Below are 18,054 nucleotides of genomic sequence, written 5' to 3'. Positions count from 1 at the left end.
AAAATTGAGTAGCTAAAATTATTTGATTGAATAATGTATTCCATGTTTTTTTATGTATTCTTTTGTGCATTGAGTTTAAAAGTTCTACACTATTATATGTTAGATTTATTGTGTATCTTGATACGTTAAAATTTTTTAAGAATTTTTTTTTTCCAAAATAAATTGTATTACTTTTTTAATATATTTTATACATGATATTAAATTTTAAAAAACACATTAAACAATATTTAATTTTTTTAATATCCAGTCCTCGTGTTTATAGTGTGTTTGGATATTTAAAATTTTGGATTTAGAAATAGAATTGGATTTGAAAATCCGTGAATTTAGGATTTTATCTTGTATTTGGTTTCAAATTTAAAATTTATTTCTTGTTTGGAAAAAAATTTGAAAATTTGAAAATTTATTAAAATAACCTTAATTATCTTTTACGTAAATCAATATTTAAAACACATTATTCACATTATTAAAAAACTGAAAAATTAAAATTAATTTTATCATTTATTTTTCTATATCATTTCAATTATATATTTGTGTTATATAAACTACATAAACTCTTTTATAATTAACTACTTTTAATTAACACAAAATAAATTATTAAAATAAAATAATCAAACATAACAAATAAGAATTCAAATTTAAATTTTACGAAATAAATTATTTCAAAATTAAATATTCAATTAACATCTTAATTTTATAAGTAGAAAAATAAATTATTATTGAATAAAGAATTATTCAATATTCATGACAATTATAAGAATATATTTTGATACTCAATGAAAATTTAAGATCTAATTCCAGCAAGTGACACTAATCCAGACGCATGTTTTGAATTTGCCCTAAGTCTGAAATCACGAAGAAAACCGTTAGAAGGAGGCCGAGAGGGTGTCCCGACGTTGCCCATCCGACGCTCAAGTCAGAGCTAAGGGTGCTCCTGAAAAATAATGTAGTGAATATGAAGAGTTGGACACTCAATTTATAGGAGAATACATGAGTCTGTCATGAGCCTTCTACATTGATTAGGAATGGACCCTTGCCCATGATCCGGTGTGGTCTCGATTTAGATGGACTCGTAAATGAGATATGAGATCTCAATAACCAAATATACAAAATAAAAAATAAATAAATTTATCATTTAATCCGACATTACATATATATATATATATATATATATATATATATATATATATATATATATATATATATATATAACCTTCAAAGCTTAAAGCAGCTCAAGAGCGAGAAAGGGAAGGGGAAAAATATTTAGTTTCCCGCTCAAACAGAGAGAGACAAAAAAGACTCGCAAACACTTCTGCCCTTGGAAGAACTCAAAGTAGTAAAAGTCGGGGAGAATGTGAAGCAAAATCGTGCTATGCAAACGGAGCTCTGCCCGGGATTAGACAAGGTAAAGAAACCATAGCTATTGTATGATTTTGATTCTTTAGAAATTATGTTAGCCGCTGCTTCTTGGAATTTCTGGCTGAATTAGTGGATCAGGACAGCATACGAAGCACAATTGAATTCCAAAGGATTACTAGACTTTTCTGATTCGATTATAAACTGAAAATTTAACTGTAAACTTGAAATGAGTTATGCCATTGTGTTGAAATATGCTTAAAATTTCCCGAATTAGTTTATCTAATAGCTGTTTGAGACCCAAGACCGGCACAATATGCCCCAAAACAAAACATTGAACGGTGGGCAATCTTCATGGTGCTTTTGCTAGTTGCCCAGATCTGGTTTTTCAAAAGCTGTGGTTTGTATCCTTGGCCTCCAGCTGAGGGTGTTTATCTGGGTTATGTGGCGTCTGGTAGTGTAACGAAGTTCTATAATTGTGGCCATGTTTATTTTCAACGTCTATTGATTTATCTGTACTCAGGTTCTGAATACACTGATCGAACCGAATGTTGAGAGTGCCTACCCTTGATCCGTTCCTTGACAAATATGCTATCATATACCCCATAGTAGTTGTGATATTTTCATTTTGTCAGGGGTGAATAGTTTTCATCTTCATGTGTCTTGTTTGCTCTTTTAACTTCGTTTCTCGGTCACCGTATAATTACTTCAAAGTGGTTTCTCTGAATTTGTTTTGTTTCCTTGTTATCCTTGCATGCTTTATATTATTTGTTCATAGTTTGATGCTACTTTGTTCATGTAAACAAATTTTTTATTAATATCCTGTTCTTGAAGCAAAAAAAAGGTTTGCTGTGGATTTATTATTTTGTATTTAATAATCTGTTTTAATGTTTTTTCGTTCTTTTTTTTTTTTTTGACAATGCTACTTCATTCATACTGAGGATCTGGAATTTTTTACATTAACAAATGTTGTTTAATGCTTTTATATTTATTTGTTCATTCTCAATTACCATTACCCTACTGCTTATCTCACACAATCTCACACCATAATCTAACATACAGGTAATGAGAAAAATGGATCGAATCCATGTTTCAGTAAGAGCAAGGCCCTTATCACCAGAGGACATCAAGACCAGTCCATGGCGCATTTCTGAGAATTCCATTTTCATCCCCAGTCAACAATCTAAATTTGAATTCGGTACATATTTTCTTCTTTCTTTGTGTTTTTCTATTAAGAAATTATATTTTATGAAAGTGATACATAAAAAATATGGAAGTATAAAGCCTTTTCCCAAACACCTTATGTTGGCTCAAGTGTTTGGTAAAAAGTAGTTGGTAGGAATGTATCAGAAGGTTGAGGTATATACTCTATTAAGTAGGTGTTAGGTGGTTATGGATGTCTCCATTGCCAATATCCGATCATCATACATCTATACGATAGATATAAAATTTGGATGTATTTCTTAGTTTCCTACATGAGTGTGGTGCTGAAATACAAAATGATTTTTTGGGCCATCTCCTACGAATTTTAATTTTTGGAAAAAGTGTATTCCAACTGAAAAGTTGGAAAAATGAATTTTACCTATGCCACATGCAATTGAATTTTATTCTATGGCATATAACTGCTTGAGTTTTCAATTTCTTTTCTGGCATTTTTTGTAGATCGAATATTTGGGGAGGAGAGTAAGACTGAAGATGTGTACAAGGCACAAACCAAAGATATAGTAGCGGCTGCTGTCAAGGGTTTTAATGGTATTTTTTTCGCAATTCATTGTCTGGCTTCTTTGAAATGGAAGTACTTTGGTATAAAATTGAAAAATCAAACATTTTCCTCTTTGTAATTCAAATTTTTTGACTAGTCAAATGTGCATATGATTCAACTTCGATATGCTAAATGGAATTTATCTAAAAAAAATAAATGCTAACTGGTACATGGTTTATTTAAAACAATTTAATCTCATGAATTTTAGACACTTCTTGTCTTTTTTAAGGAACGGTTTTTGCATATGGACAAACAAGTAGTGGGAAAACTCATACAATGCGAGGATCAAGTTCTGAACCTGGAGTTATACCTCTGTCTGTACATGAACTTTTTCACATCATACAACAGGTACTTGTTTCTTCTAATTGCTAATTCTGTGATGTTTTGAAGTTCTTTACAAAATGAAAGCTTATCATCAGCTAGCAATAGTAGAAAAATAACACAAAAGCATAAAAGATGGTTGGATGGTGTGATTCAGTTTATTTTATGTGATTAGTTGACTGCCTATGAATTTTTGATGTTTTACATAAGTTGAAAGCATGGAACGCAAAAGGTTAATCACAACAGTGATAAAAAACTGTCAGCTTAGCCAACTCTCACAAGCTACTCAGCAATTGTATATGACCTCATATTGAGTAAACAACATCCTGTGCTGGAATTTCTACAATGGTTGGTTTGTACGCTGATACTGGTCCTTATAGTTGGATGCGATGTAGTATAATTGTTTCTTTTTCAAGGACATGGATCGTGAGTTTCTTTTACGGATGTCATACATGGAAATTTACAACGAGGAGATAAATGATTTGCTAGCTCCCGAGCATCGAAAGTTACAAATTCATGAAAGTATCGAGGTACAAATTTTTGGGATTCTACCAACATGACTATTCCGAGTATCAAAATATTTGTGTAATGAACATCTCCAATTTCATGTAAAAAATGAAGCGAGGAATCTTTGTTGCTGGGCTAAGAGAAGAAATTGTAGCATCTGCCGAACATGTCCTCGAACTTATGGAGTTTGGAGAATGTAAGTTTCCTCTTATTTTTTTCATGCATCTAAATTTTGCCTCTGTTTTGTAATTTATATGGTTTCGATTTCGAAGAGTTTATGAAAATTCAAGAATTTATTAGCTTGTATATCACTATAGCAAGCTTAATCCCTCGTCTATTTCAAACATGAGAAGAAAATGGAAAGTTAGAAGCAATCCAACCTCACCATGTTTTAGTGATTCATAGTTAAAGTCACACATGCTAACAATTGACTCTTTTGGTTTTGGATATGAATTTACAGCTCATCGTCATATTGGAGAGACTAATATGAATGTATACAGTAGCAGGTCCCACACAATATTTCGCATGGTATGCATGCTCTATTTTCCTCACCATATTTGTGGTTCTATCAATTTATGTAATTAAATGTTTGTGAAAACATAGATCATAGAGAGCAGGGAGATAAGTGATGATGCGGAAGCGGATATATCTTGTGATGCAGTTCGGGTCTCTGTCTTGGTATGTGGTCAAAATCCTCTCTTTGTTTTGTCATCTATATTTTTTTAAACTTGTACTCTTACGTCGAACTTATTGGTTAGTATGAAATCAGTTTCTTCAACTTTTTCTTACAAAATCTTTCATTTTGAAAACCGAAGTTCCTTCTAATATAAATGTGTGATTGTTCCTTGATGTAAGGGTACTGGTACTATTTAATTGAACCATTGGCTCCAAACGACCTTCTCTTTCAATGTCTTTGACTACACGATGATTTGATTGAAAGCTCTTACAATTTTTTGTATTTGTTTTTTGTTTTTTTTTATCTCATAGCACTATTGCTGGAGGGTTTTTCAATGCTTGAAGAGTTCATCTACTAGACTAGCTGCCTATATAGTTTACTTTTCAAGATGAAAAGTGGGATATTATTAATCATTAATGAGGGTAAATTCTTGTAATTATGCCACGACTAGAGAGGGTACTTCAATCTGTCATATTTTTCAGGAGATGGTTTCTCTAGGGACAGTGCTTTGTTTTTTTTTGGAGAAAACTCAGATTGGAATTTTTGGTTTAGTTTTATTGCATGGTTATTAAAAGCACAATAATATTCTCGGGTTTCATTTTGCTTAGGCGCAAGGTGCAAAGTTAAACACGCACCTGATTAAGTGAGGTGTTCTGAGGAATAATGACAGAATCTGCATAGTGAAGAAAATTTCATCTCGATTATTTTTTTTACAAAACATTAAATGATAATAAAAATTACTTGGTAGTAGTATAAATGAATTAACATTACCAAGCATGTCATCTTGGATTTATTATCCATACATTCAAGGCATGTTTTAAAATAGCATTTAGCGACCAGGGTGAGAAAGTTGGGGCTTTACAATTAAGAAATTCAGTTCATTTCGGGTATGAGCCTTGGCTTGTTTCAAGGCACATTGTGTGAGCTTTTAAGTTAGGTATACGATTTGTTGGGCTTTAATAGGTAGAGACTATTGAATCAGTTGGTTAGATAGTTGTATTTCTTTGATTCCCTTTTACTTGCTTTTAATATATAATTTGTTGTTCTGTAAGCTTGTAGTTTTTACGATCTTGCAGAATTTAGTGGATCTTGCTGGTTCAGAACGTGCTGCAAAGACTGGAGCCGAAGGCGTTCGATTGAAGGAAGGTTCCCACATCAACAAAAGCCTGATGACCTTGGGGACTGTCATAAAAAAATTGAGTGAAGGTGCTGAGAGCCAAGGGTAAGAATTATTAAATTTGATAATGTGTTTGACAATTTTTGACAATTTATGTTTGTAATACATCACCCAAATATTGCAGAGGGCATGTCCCTTATCGAGACAGCAAACTCACACGTATTCTGCAACCTGCATTAGGTGGGAATGCAAACACTGCTATCATATGCAACATTACACTTGCACAGGTGAATTTTTTTTAACTCAATAAACCTAGTCTTATTTAGCTGCATTCTGGTAAAATAGATGGTGTTGCTAATACTGATTTGTACATTGATCATTGATGTAAAAGGATGTTAGCATCTTAGGTACTGTAGTCACTTGTGAATTTGGGAGCATTTTACAAGAAGTTGGTCAAGTTTATTTTTTTCCTGTTCTATATAAGAAATTAGTAGGTGCTAGAGGAGGTTTCCTTTCTCTCACTTATCTTAGAATATAGGGTTACATAAACATTGTTTCTAGACTAAAATTACATGGCAAATTGACGTGCTTTGAGCGTTGAAAGTTACAAGGTTGTGTTTTCTGAGCAAGATAAATGATTTCTAGTAACTTTGGTGAAATTGGTTGTTTATGTGATTTCTTCTTGCTCTTTTCATCGGAATGCACAACACCAATAAATTAATGATAAGATTTTTCTAAAATGATCGAGTAAAATGCCAAAATTGTTTTACGTGGAATTGCAAGTTTACATAAGCAAACCCAAGTTTTCAAACCAGTCACTTTTATGACCAGATGCTCTTTCTTAGCCGACGACGAGCCTTTTTCAGCGTCCAAAAGCACCACCCATTGTTTTTATCTTCTCTTGCTATTCATGTTCTCTCATATAAAAATAATGTCAGTTTCATCGTTTCGAAACAATATTTCTGCTACCATTATCTTTAAATTTACATTGCTTAATGGACTATTTTTATTTTCATGCATCTTCTTTCTGAAATTAATCTCTTTTATTATGGATGATGTTTGATTGGTTGCCTATTTGTAATTTTGAAAGCATACAGGGTCGCTATTTCTTTCTCGTTTACTTACTGATAGAAATTAGTTCCCTTTAAGTGTTCATGTGAACTCGTTTGATGTCAGATACATGCCGACGAGACAAAAAGCAGTCTTCAATTTGCAAGCAGAGCATTGCGTGTGACGAACTGTGCTCATGTAAATGAGGTGATGTTCACGTCACATATTGTTTCAATGGGGTTATTGGGGTAGTGATTCATATTCCATGCTTTGAAACTGTTTGCCTTTCTAATTCAGGAGAGAAATGATAGTTACTTTTATACCATAAAACAATAATGATAGGAGGAAACCCTCAGAACTGGCTACACGTGACAATTTTGAAGTCTTCATTAACTGTAATGTTCGTTGTTTTTTATGCTTAAGCTATTTGTCTAAATGGCTCTACAGCACTCCAGATTGAATTTGTTAGTGTCCACAGTCTGGTGCTCTTATTTCCCACAACTGCATCACATGCACTTGCATTTTATGAACCGAGGCACTATTGTATTTATCATTCTGCTTGTGGCTATACTTGCACTTGTGACTCTACTAGTTTCAGAAATCAGAAGAGCCTTATTTTTGGCATCCTGCAATCTTGCTACATGTTCTAATCGATGTATGCTTGTGCTAACGAATGTGGTAGTTTTGAAAACCCAACATTATTTTGGTTTGTTGAGTGTTGTTAACACGCTTTCACAAATACACTGCGACTTTAGTCAGTTGGCATATTTTCCTCTCTTCCGAAATGTATCAAAGGCTTTGTACAGTAGCTGGAAAAATGATGATAAATATTCTTTCAAGAATGTCAAAAAAATTGTCGAGTTGGAAAAAGTCATTCCTATAAAGAGGTGGTAGGTTGACATTAATTAAATCGGTCCTCAGTGCCATGCCGACTTACTTCATGTCCCTCTTCAAGGTACCTACTAGGGTGGCAGAACTTATGGAAAAATTGATGCGTGACTTTTTGTGGGATGGACCCGATGGGGAGGCCCATTCCCATGTTGTCGGTTGGGAGCAAGTGTGCAAGCCGAAAGAGAGAGGAGGTCTTGGCTTGGGGAACATAAGAATGAGAAACTTGGCGCTTTTAGGTAAATGGTGGTTGAGATGCGCGGTGGAACAGGAATCTTTGTGGAAAAAAGTCTTGGCGAGCATTTACGGGACTCAGGAAAATGGAAGAGATATAAAGTTGGTGAAGAATTCGACTTTTAGAAGCCCATGGAAGTTCATTTCTCGTTCTTACTCGATTTGTCATCACTTGATTGGCACGGTACTTAAGGGGGGGGATTTCTTACGTTTCTGGGAGGATAGGTGGGTGGGAGTGGTGTCCTTTAAAGAGTTGTTTCCTAATCTGTTTCGCATTTCTTTGTCGGTTAACAAACCAATTAAACACTTCTACTCTATTTTCGATTCTCAGGGTGTATCTAATTTTCAATGGGATGTGAGGTTCAGAAGAGGGTTAAACGACGTAGAGTTGGGAGAGTTTAGTGATCTTTTAGGTGTCTTAGATTCAGTTAGGTTGAGCGTGGGGCTAGCGGACGTTCGGGTTTGGTTAGGAGATCCTTCTGGTGCTTTCTCTGTGTCATCCCTTTACAGCTCTTTCTTTTCGAATAACTCAACTGATGAGTTCCCATACTATTCTAATATCTGGCAAATACAAAGGTAAAAGTGTTTTCTTGGATTGTGGCTTTGGGAAAATTGCAGACTTGCGATGCGGTTCAGAGACGAAGGCCTGGATTTACATTATCACCACAGTGGTGTACTCTATGCAAGAAAGCTGAAGAAACCCAAGATCATATTTTAGTGCATTGTTCTTTTACGAATGGAATATGGAACAAAGTCATGAGTCACTTGGGGTTCGAGTGGATTTTCCCAATGACAGCGAAAGAAATGTTCATCATGGAGCCGGGCTTCCTAAAGGGAAAGGGACTGCATAAATTCTGGTTCATAGTTGTACATTGCATCTATTGGTCTATATGGCTGGAACGAAACAGTAGAATCTTCAGGGATAGAGAAGAATCTTCGGAAGCCTTATGGGAGACAATCAGATTTAGAGTGGCGACATGGACAATCATTATACCACATTTTCAGCATATGTCGGTCTCGGATCTTGTTAGGGATTGGAGTTTTATCTATTGTTAGTTTTTTTCAAAATTGATATAAGGATTCTATTGTATGTGCATTATTCCTATGTATTGTGGAACACTCATCCACTGTACATGTAACTCTTTCTCTAATATATTTAATCATAGTTTCTGATAAAAAAAAAAATGATAAATATTCTTTCAATCAGTTTACAATTCATCATGAATTTGTTCAATTCTTCACGTAGTTGTTATTTATATTTTTTCCTTGTCTGCTTAAAGAATGTGGTAGTTTTGAAAGCCCGACTTTATTTTAGTTGTTATTTATATTTTTCTCTTGTCTGCTTGTTTTTCTTTGCATTTGGCCTAATCTAATTTTTATTGCAGATATTGACTGATGCTGCTTTGCTCAAGCGTCAGAAAAAGGAGATTGAAGAACTTCGAGCCAAATTGCAGGTTAGAACAGATTTGCTAGCAATAATCTTGAAATAAAAGATTAAGCTAAGAGTATTGGCGCATTAGGGTAGCATGATAATATGTTCATTTTTTTTGGTTTCCAGGGTTTACATTCAGAACATCTAGAAGAAGAAATTTTAAATCTGAGGAATACATTGCTAACGGTTCGTACTGAATACTTCATATGTTTGTTAAAGTTACTATTATGTTGTATTGGAAATTCGCTACTCATTGACAGAGTGAGTTGGAAAGAGAGAGAATGGCCTTAGAGCTGGAGGAGGAAAGGAAAGCTCATGCTGAACGAGAGAAGAGATTGGAAGAGCAAGCAAAAAAAATTGAAAACTTGAGTTCAATGTTCTTGTGTGCAAATAGGGATGAAACTCGTGATGTTTATAAGGTCTGTATTCTTTTCTTATCATCTTTGTAGTCAAGTTCTGGTATGATTGTTTGATGAGTTTAAGTGATGCTGTATGGTCATTAGTAAGTATCAAATCTTTTTAATTTGATGTTCCAGCTTATGTGAAAGATTGATAGAAATAAGAAAATCGATTGAAAAAACGTGGTGCTGACCTCATAGCAACTCCAACCCCCCTGCCCCCTGTTTTTTTTCCAAATCTTGCACAAAGACGCTCAAACAAAAATTACGCTGTAATGGAATACCTTTCTGCTGTTTCTATCCTGTGGTCAAGTGATGGATCTAGTGGATCATCAGTGTGCTTGAGCAGTTTGTTCTTTCACTGCTATTTTATTTTACACTTTTCCTTGATTTTATTTTCTTATTCTTCTGTCTATATAATTTTTGTCTATAATGCTTTTAGGTTAAAAGGCGTGATACCTGGTGCCCCGGAAATCTTGCCAGGGAGACATCACAGGAGGTAACAGATTTGCTTATGGTAGTATTGAAGTAACATATTAAGGTTCTTAGCTTACCCGCCGATGTGTTAAAAAATTATCTACAATTCTCTGTTCTGTCGGCTTTTAACGAGGAACCATCAGCGAAAAGGTTTATTACTGTATGGATAAGAAACTACTTCAAGAATTAAGTAATCACAATAATTACCTCATAGAACCTGCTTTTATTTTATCTTCCTAGTTCCCTACATCAGTGGAACTGACGTTACAAGTTACTGATTACATCAGCTTTAAAATAAGAACTGGATAGCACTTAATATGACCTAGTTTCAACTGTGCCTTAAGTACTCAAACGCTATCATGTTTTCCTTTATCAGATAGGTTTCTTTGTCGTAAGTGCCATACTGTATGTGCCGGACTTATATTCCTTAATTTTCTGACTACAATTTCACGATGTGTTTGTAACATTCTTCCTTGGTGTTTAGTTATACTCTCCCATCAAAGAGAGACCTTCTGATGTGAAATCCTCCGTACCAGATCGAAGAATGGGGTCGCTTCTTCCTTTTCAAGAGTTGGTGACTGAAACAAGTACCGCCACTGTTTGCAAACAAATAAAAAATTATGGAGAAGATGAAACGGAAAACTGTCTACCTGATCCACATGCATTGCGACATGTCACCAGTAGGCGAAAGGCTGCACCCAGAAATAGAAGTCTACCAATGGTTAATTGCATAAAATTTGACCCCTTTATTTACTATTTAAATCCTATTGAACTTTTCGTTTCTCTTGCAGGAGAACCAGGATTTGGCAGAAATTAGACAAGAATATGAAAATTTACTTCTGAAATTTGAAACTCATGTATGACCTCACTTTTGTTTTTATTTTATGAATGGTTGCATTTGTATCTCTTTTGCTAAATTTTTCTCTATGCAGAAAACGATTAGTGATGCACGTATCGATTATTTAACAAGGAAGCTTGCTGAGGCTGATCTTATTTTGGATGCGGAAGACAAAAGTATTAATGGACTAGAAGTCAACACAACATCTCTTCAAGATGGAAATAGAAATTTGAGGGACACTGATGCTATTCTTGTCATAAAGAGACTCCAAGAGAAGGTATTTTTCAGTCTTTTTTGTATTTATTAAGCAATATCTTCTTAAGCTCTCTGTTGCTTGATTGTGTCCTTTCTTCTAGGTAATTTTTCGATGTATGGTGTAGAAGTTACAGAACACGATAGATTGTAGAGAAAATTATAATATCCTATTTTTCTGTATATATAAACTTAACAATCGATACACTTTAAATAGATAAAGAACCTCGTAATCATATCCCAGCAAATCTGTGAGATATTTTATTTCTATCAAATAAAATAAAATCATATCTTGAACAAATCTTTCTTAGATATACTTCTCAGCAATCCCCCTCAAGTTGCTACGAAGATATCTATCATATCCAGCTTGGTGACTTGTTCTTCAAATACTTGTCTTGACAACCCCTTGGTTAGGACACAAGTTATCTGCAATGTACTGGGACCAAAAAGAGTACAAATAATGCTTTCTTTAATCTTCTCCTTTATGAAGTGCTTGTCAACCACAATATATTTGGTTAGCCGCTTTGTCATCACGTTATAGCTTTATGGGAAAGTTCATTGTCCTGTTTAGTTCCTCCATAACCCTTTTAACCATAATACCTCACATATTCCTTGAACCACAGACCGAAACTCAGTCTCTGCACTGTTTCTAGCAATTACATCCTGTTTTTTACCTCTCCAAGTTACCAAATCACCCCGTACAAATGTGCAATACCTTGTGGTCGATCTTCGATCAGTAATTGATCTGGCTAATCTGCGTCAGTATATACTTCTATCTCTTTCATTTCATTTTATTTCGAAGAATATGCCTTTCCCAGGAGTTTCTTTTAGATATATTAGAATTCAGTACACTGCTTCAAGATGTTCGGCATAAGATGATTGCATAAATTGGCTTATTAAACCCACCGTGAAGGCAATGTCGGCTGTGTGAGCTAGATAAATCAGCTTTCCAACTAATCTTTGATATCTTCCAATATCAACTGGAATGCCATCTTTGATGTCTCCTAGTTGAGCATTTGCTTCCAAAAGAGTATATGATCGCTTGCACCCACTCATCCCTGTTTTTTTCTTCAGAAGATCCATCGCATATTTCCTCTGCACGAGATTATAATTCCTTTCTTGGACTTTGCCATCTCCATTCCAAGAAATATTTCAGTTACCCCAAACCTTCTTTTTTTTGATGGAAAACTAAAATTATATTAAATTTTGAAATCTTTTACATAGTAAGCGGATGAGTGATCCGCGGAATAAAAGGAAGTACAACAAATTAGTCAATACAGTACGAACTTCCAATCCCTAACTACATCCGAAATAGCTACCCCAAATCTTTCATTTCAAATTCCTTTGCTAAGCTCTTCTTCAGTCTTCCCATTTCTTCTATGTCATCTCCTGTTAATATTATATCATCAACATAAACAATCAGTATAGATATCTTGCTCGTGTTGGACTTTCTGCTAAAAAGTGAATGATCAGATTGTCATTGATGGTATTCTTGGCTTTTGACAAATTTTGTGAATTTATCAAACCATGCCCTGAGAGACTGTTTCAGCCCATACAGTGATTTTTTTAATTTGCACACTTTTTATCCAAAAACATCAAGGAAACTAGGTGGAGGCTCCATATATACTTCCTCATCTAAATTTCCATTTAGGAAATCATTCTTCACATCCAGTTGATTTAGTGACCAATCTAGATTAGCTGCAACAGATAAAATGACTCGAATTGTGTTAAGTTGCCATATGAGAAAATGTTTCAGTGTAGTCCACTCCATGTGTTTGGGTGAATCCTTTGGCAACGAAACGAGCTTTGTATCGTTCTTGGTACCCATCTGAGTTTTATTTGGTAGTGAAGACCCACTTACAACCTATAACAGACTTACCACTGGGCAGAGCTTTCGTCTCCTCATGAATTGCTTCCTTCGGCCTTCCACTCAGGTATCTTTTGAGCCTCCTGTACATTGTTACTTGTTAGGAACACTAATGACGTTCATCTGAGAGATAAATGTGTGATATGAAGATGGCAAATTTTTATATGATACGAAATGTGAGAGATGATGTTTTGTACACGACCAAACACCTTTCCTTTGAGCAATTGGAAGTCCGATGTCAAGATTTGTTGAGGTGCCATCGTGAGTTTCCTGATTGGGTCTCAGAATTGATTCATGGCTAGGTATTGGGGCAGAGCCTCCCATTTTCTTTGCATCTCTTCTCCTTGTGTAAACAAAATCAAATGTCTTACATGTCTCTATCGTGTTAGTTGGATCAAGAGTGTGTTCAATTAATTGCTGATCGGAAGCTTTGTTATTTCCAAATTCAATTTTGAAATCTGAATTGGTTGAGTATTCATCTTACTTTAGACGCTCATGCTCTCACTGAAGATGAGAAGTGTAGTAGGACTGACCTTCAAAAAAGGTGACATCCATAGAAACACATATTTTTTTTTTAAAATAGGATCAAAGCATTTGTATCCTCGTTGGTTTGCAGGATAACCAACAAAAATGCACCGAATGACCTTCTCATGAAGTTTCGAAATTTTCGGATCATGATTATGAACAAAGGCTAGACTTCCAAATTTGTTGAGAGTAATATTTCTTATCAGTCGCGTGTCAGGGAAACATTTTTGATAAATGGTCATAGGAGTTTGAGAGTTCAAATTTTTTGTGTGTAACTGATTGATCAAGTGAGTAGCTGTTTGTATTGTTTTTTCCCCATAGGTACTTAGGAACTTAACGTGAAATCTAATGGCCCGAGCAACTTTTAGGAGATTTTTATTTTTCCTTTAAGCTACTCCATTTTGTTGATGAGTACGAGGACAAGAACTTTGATGTATAATTATGATTAGTGAAAAAATTCCCTAGCATCTGATTGAAATATTCTTTGCCATTATTTCACCGAAAAATTCTGATCCTAGCATGAAACTGTGTCTAAATCATTTTATAAAAATTTTGGAAAACAATTCCCGCTTCAGCTTATCTTTTAAAAGAAATACCCAAGTCATTCGGGAATGATCATCAGTAAAGGTTATAAACCACTTTTTTCCAGACAGAGTTCTTGCTTTGCATGACCCAAAATGTCACGTCTCGAGACCGAGACACGACATCGACATTTTTTAACAATTTATTGTTATAACAATAAGCCTCGTAGTACATCAAATGACCAAAAAACCAGTCTATTACATAAAACAAAATTGTCTACCTTAGGTTTCTAAGCTTGAGAAGCCGAGATGCAAATGCTATGAAGACTAACTCAGTAGTTTTTATGTTGGAGGTGTTAGGAATTTAATAAATCATTGTGATTGAAAACCATATATCACAACAAGTCAGGAATTAATGTTGAATTAAAAGAAAATAAATAATTGTAATCACATACCTAAATCCATTTATTGATTTAGAGTGAGAGACAAGGATCTCTTGAGGCAACAAAAAATCAACCACTTTATTTTTGTCTGAGATGTGAGTAGGAGAGAGTCTCGAATATGCGTATTGTATAGTTTGCATTATCCGTTGTACCTCGGGGACGATAACCATATATATAACATATGCAATCTTTGACCCATCACAAAAGACTTATTTGTGCAATTTATTTTAATACTTTGGAAACCCATAATTAATTAGACATCTCATAGTTATTTAGGATTGCAAAGCGCACTAAATCGCTAGGGTACTCTGAAACTTGAGACGTAAGGCGAAGCGTACGCTTTATCGAATCAAAGTGCATTTGGCATAAATTTTATTATGTATAAAATGATTTATACTATAATATTACATAAATTAAATATTTTTCACAAAGATAGCAAATATTATAAATACAAATTTATCAATAGATAATGTAGCGTAAATCATAACATCATCTAAAATTCATTAGTAAATCATCAATTCATAGTATATTAAGAAAAAAACTTCAAATATCTAAATCGTCAATTTTTTTTTCATCCTCAACTATTCCAAAACAATGGTGAGTCATGAGTGTAGAAAAAATTAGAGTAAAAGTTTGCATAGAGGATTACAATATCATCTAAATCATCAAATTCCTCTTCATCCTCAACTATATCATTATCATCATCTTAGGGTGAAGATTATAGTAAAAGTTTGCATTGAGAACTTATGAACTTTCTGATTAAAAAGTCTTGCATAAATGAGTGACAATAGGGTTTTTTTTTTTAAATCATAAAATAGTCACGGGCTTTGCCAATTGGGCTTCAAAATTTGTTGAACTTGAGTTAATTTTTATTTACCTACACAATATCAGCGCACTTCTTTAAAGTGAACACTTCTGCTCCTCTCGGATGCCTCGCGCCTAGGCAGAGGTGCACGCTTTAAGCGCACTTGTTTCTAGTGCTGCGGCCGAGTAATAACCCAGGCAATGGGTGCGCCTGGCTAGGCGACAGCCAGACGCAAGCTTTTAATAACTATGGATCATCTTATTGAATTCTTTATTAGATAGCGGGTTCATGTACAATTAATTAATTTTGTGAGCCCACGAAGGAGTTTCAACAGTAGGCGGTGGAACAAAAGGAGTTACACTTGGATATCTCTAGACCATTAGGAAGATGTGCTTAAGAGGCTCCCAGATTCACAATTCAATGTTAGATTGCACTGCAATTTCTTAAATTTTTAAAGAAATTGAATATGACTCACGTTAAACACTGCTAGGCCATTTTAGTTTGTTTATTTGATGAGTTTTACAATTCAAATTACAATTAACTTGTGGGGAGTGTGCCAATCATCAATTGGTGTTTCTTTTTTATATTTTATATATAAATTTAAATTATATATTCTGTTTTACAAAGGGTAAAGAAAGGATGAGAGAGGACAAACATATTTAGATCAAAATTAGCTGACCTAATTTTTATTAAACCAACTTTTGAAGTTTAATGTTTTCATATGCAAATTGATCTTGACAACCTTGCATGCTATTTGATAACCAAAATTGGCCATAGTTTAAGTAATTTTGGAGAAGATTCTGCCTTGAGAAAAGAAAAAAACCACCCTTTCTGGTCTATGCAGATGTCTTCAGCAAGATAGAGACTTGTCCCTGGCTTGGCATTCCGTACTGCTATCAAAATCAGTGTCCGCTGCTGAGTTTTAAGCTATAATTAGCTACATAATCTCTCATTTTCTGGATCACTCATTAAGTGCTCTCGCTGCAATTAGAAGTTTTGAATGACACCTATGGCTTTCAATTTGGAAATTTATAGAAGATGCCCATATCAATGTTGGTGTTTGTCATTACAAGTTTGAAGTCACTGCTAATTCCCTTCAGAATTTTTGCTTTGCATTATTCATTCTTGTCATTGTCTAAATACCATGCACAGATTGCAATGTTAGAGATGGAGAATTCCTCAAGTCAGCAAAATTTAGATTGCTCAGCCGAATTAGCAGCAGAGCAGACTATATCCGCACAGAACAATTATAAAAAGGTGTTGTGCTTTGACTTGTCTTACCTACAGTTTGCTATGAATGAAAAATATGCTTAATGAAAAAGGGACTTGAATTAAGTTTATTTTAGTCCATGTTATTATTCAAAGTTAATTTGCATGTTTTACCAATTCGACTTTCTTTTCTTTTTTTTCCCATCTTTATTTGAAAACTTGTGGTCTTGTCTTTGTGCTTTCAGATAAACTGCTCTTAGAATTGTGATGTTTTCTCATGTTATCATGTGACTATGGTGTTTCTTTTGCATTTTATTCCTCTACCTCCCTCTCCTCCAGAAACTTGTGACCAAATATGAGTTGCCCCATCTTCACTCACAAGTAATTTGTTAGTAAAAAGAATGAGAAAATAAATCAAGTAATTATAAAATTGTACGATACTCTGATATTAAATTATTAAAAATTACATCTGACTGCGAGGTTACTGTTTAAAAATTTCTTATAGACAAGAATTTTCTTCATGAGGTGAAAGTCTCCGTTTTGAAGTTTTTCGTTCTTTCTTCTATGTTGAATTTCTAAAATCATGTTTTGGTTCAGCTTTATGAGGAACTTTTGCTTGCACGAGAAGAAGAGACTCTAGTTCATCAGGCACTGACTTCATCTCAGTCTAACAGGGTACCTGGCGAACGAGTTTCAGCTCATAATACAAAATTTCTTCGTGTTTTAACTGGTTATTCACTTTTTTCAGGAAGAATCTGGTTGGCTGGTCAATCTATTAACTGAAGCTCAAGAGACAATGGAATTACAAAATTCAGAGCACTTTGTTGAGTCCATCTCTTTAGTTCTGGATGACTTTCGCCGTTGTTTTTCTGTTGTATCAAACTTGATTCTTGTGAGTGAGCTGCATTCAACATCTGTTCTATCATTCTTGACCATCCTATTTTAATATATCCAGGAAATAAAAATTCTTCGCCATTTAGTAGCATGGGTTATGACAATATCTTTGCACATGATTTTATTAATCCACAAATATCTGTTTGTTGTTGCAGGATCTTAAGCCCTCAGCTTCTCAGATCTTGCTTGAAATGAAATCTATAGTTAATAGCCATGAGAAAATACATTCTTGCTTGAGGAACAAAATTATTGATCTTGAGAATGAGAAGGTAGTGCTTCTACAAGTAAATACAAGGCTACTTTTAGTTTTTTTACACTCTGCTAAAGTTTCTCAGCATCTCTTTTTGCAATTTAGCGTGTTCTCTGCTGTCAAGGTTCAGAACTTCAGAGTAAGATACAAGAATTAAGTTTACAAATTCAAAATTCTGCAAATTCATTAATGGTATGCTATTATTATTATTATTATTATTATTATTATTATTATT

The 18,054-nt window shown here is 34.3% G+C and overlaps 1 protein-coding gene across 1 annotated transcript; it reads left to right on the top strand.

Annotated features, from left to right (window-relative positions):
- Window positions 1-1,230: 1,230 nt before the first annotated feature.
- LOC140804771 (kinesin-like protein KIN-7O) lies at window positions 1,231-18,011 on the top strand (the record flags this gene model as incomplete). Its single annotated transcript, XM_073160899.1, has 23 exons — window positions 1,231-1,402; window positions 2,416-2,551; window positions 3,016-3,105; window positions 3,345-3,463; window positions 3,853-3,966; window positions 4,058-4,139; window positions 4,404-4,471; window positions 4,547-4,621; window positions 5,696-5,841; window positions 5,921-6,023; window positions 6,913-6,993; window positions 9,294-9,362; window positions 9,467-9,526; window positions 9,601-9,759; window positions 10,181-10,237; window positions 10,700-10,936; window positions 11,007-11,072; window positions 11,148-11,330; window positions 16,619-16,723; window positions 17,273-17,350; window positions 17,424-17,567; window positions 17,725-17,838; window positions 17,925-18,011. Coding segments are annotated over exons 1-23 (2,406 nt in total), but the record flags the coding sequence as incomplete, so codon positions are not given.
- Window positions 18,012-18,054: the final 43 nt, after the last annotated feature.

This window comes from Primulina eburnea, chromosome 1, assembly GCF_022965805.1.
Source record: "Primulina eburnea isolate SZY01 chromosome 1, ASM2296580v1, whole genome shotgun sequence".
In the NCBI taxonomy this organism is placed as follows: domain Eukaryota; kingdom Viridiplantae; phylum Streptophyta; class Magnoliopsida; order Lamiales; family Gesneriaceae; genus Primulina; species Primulina eburnea.
The sequence above is the reverse complement of the archived record's forward strand: the minus strand, read 5'-3'. Positions and strand labels throughout refer to the sequence as shown.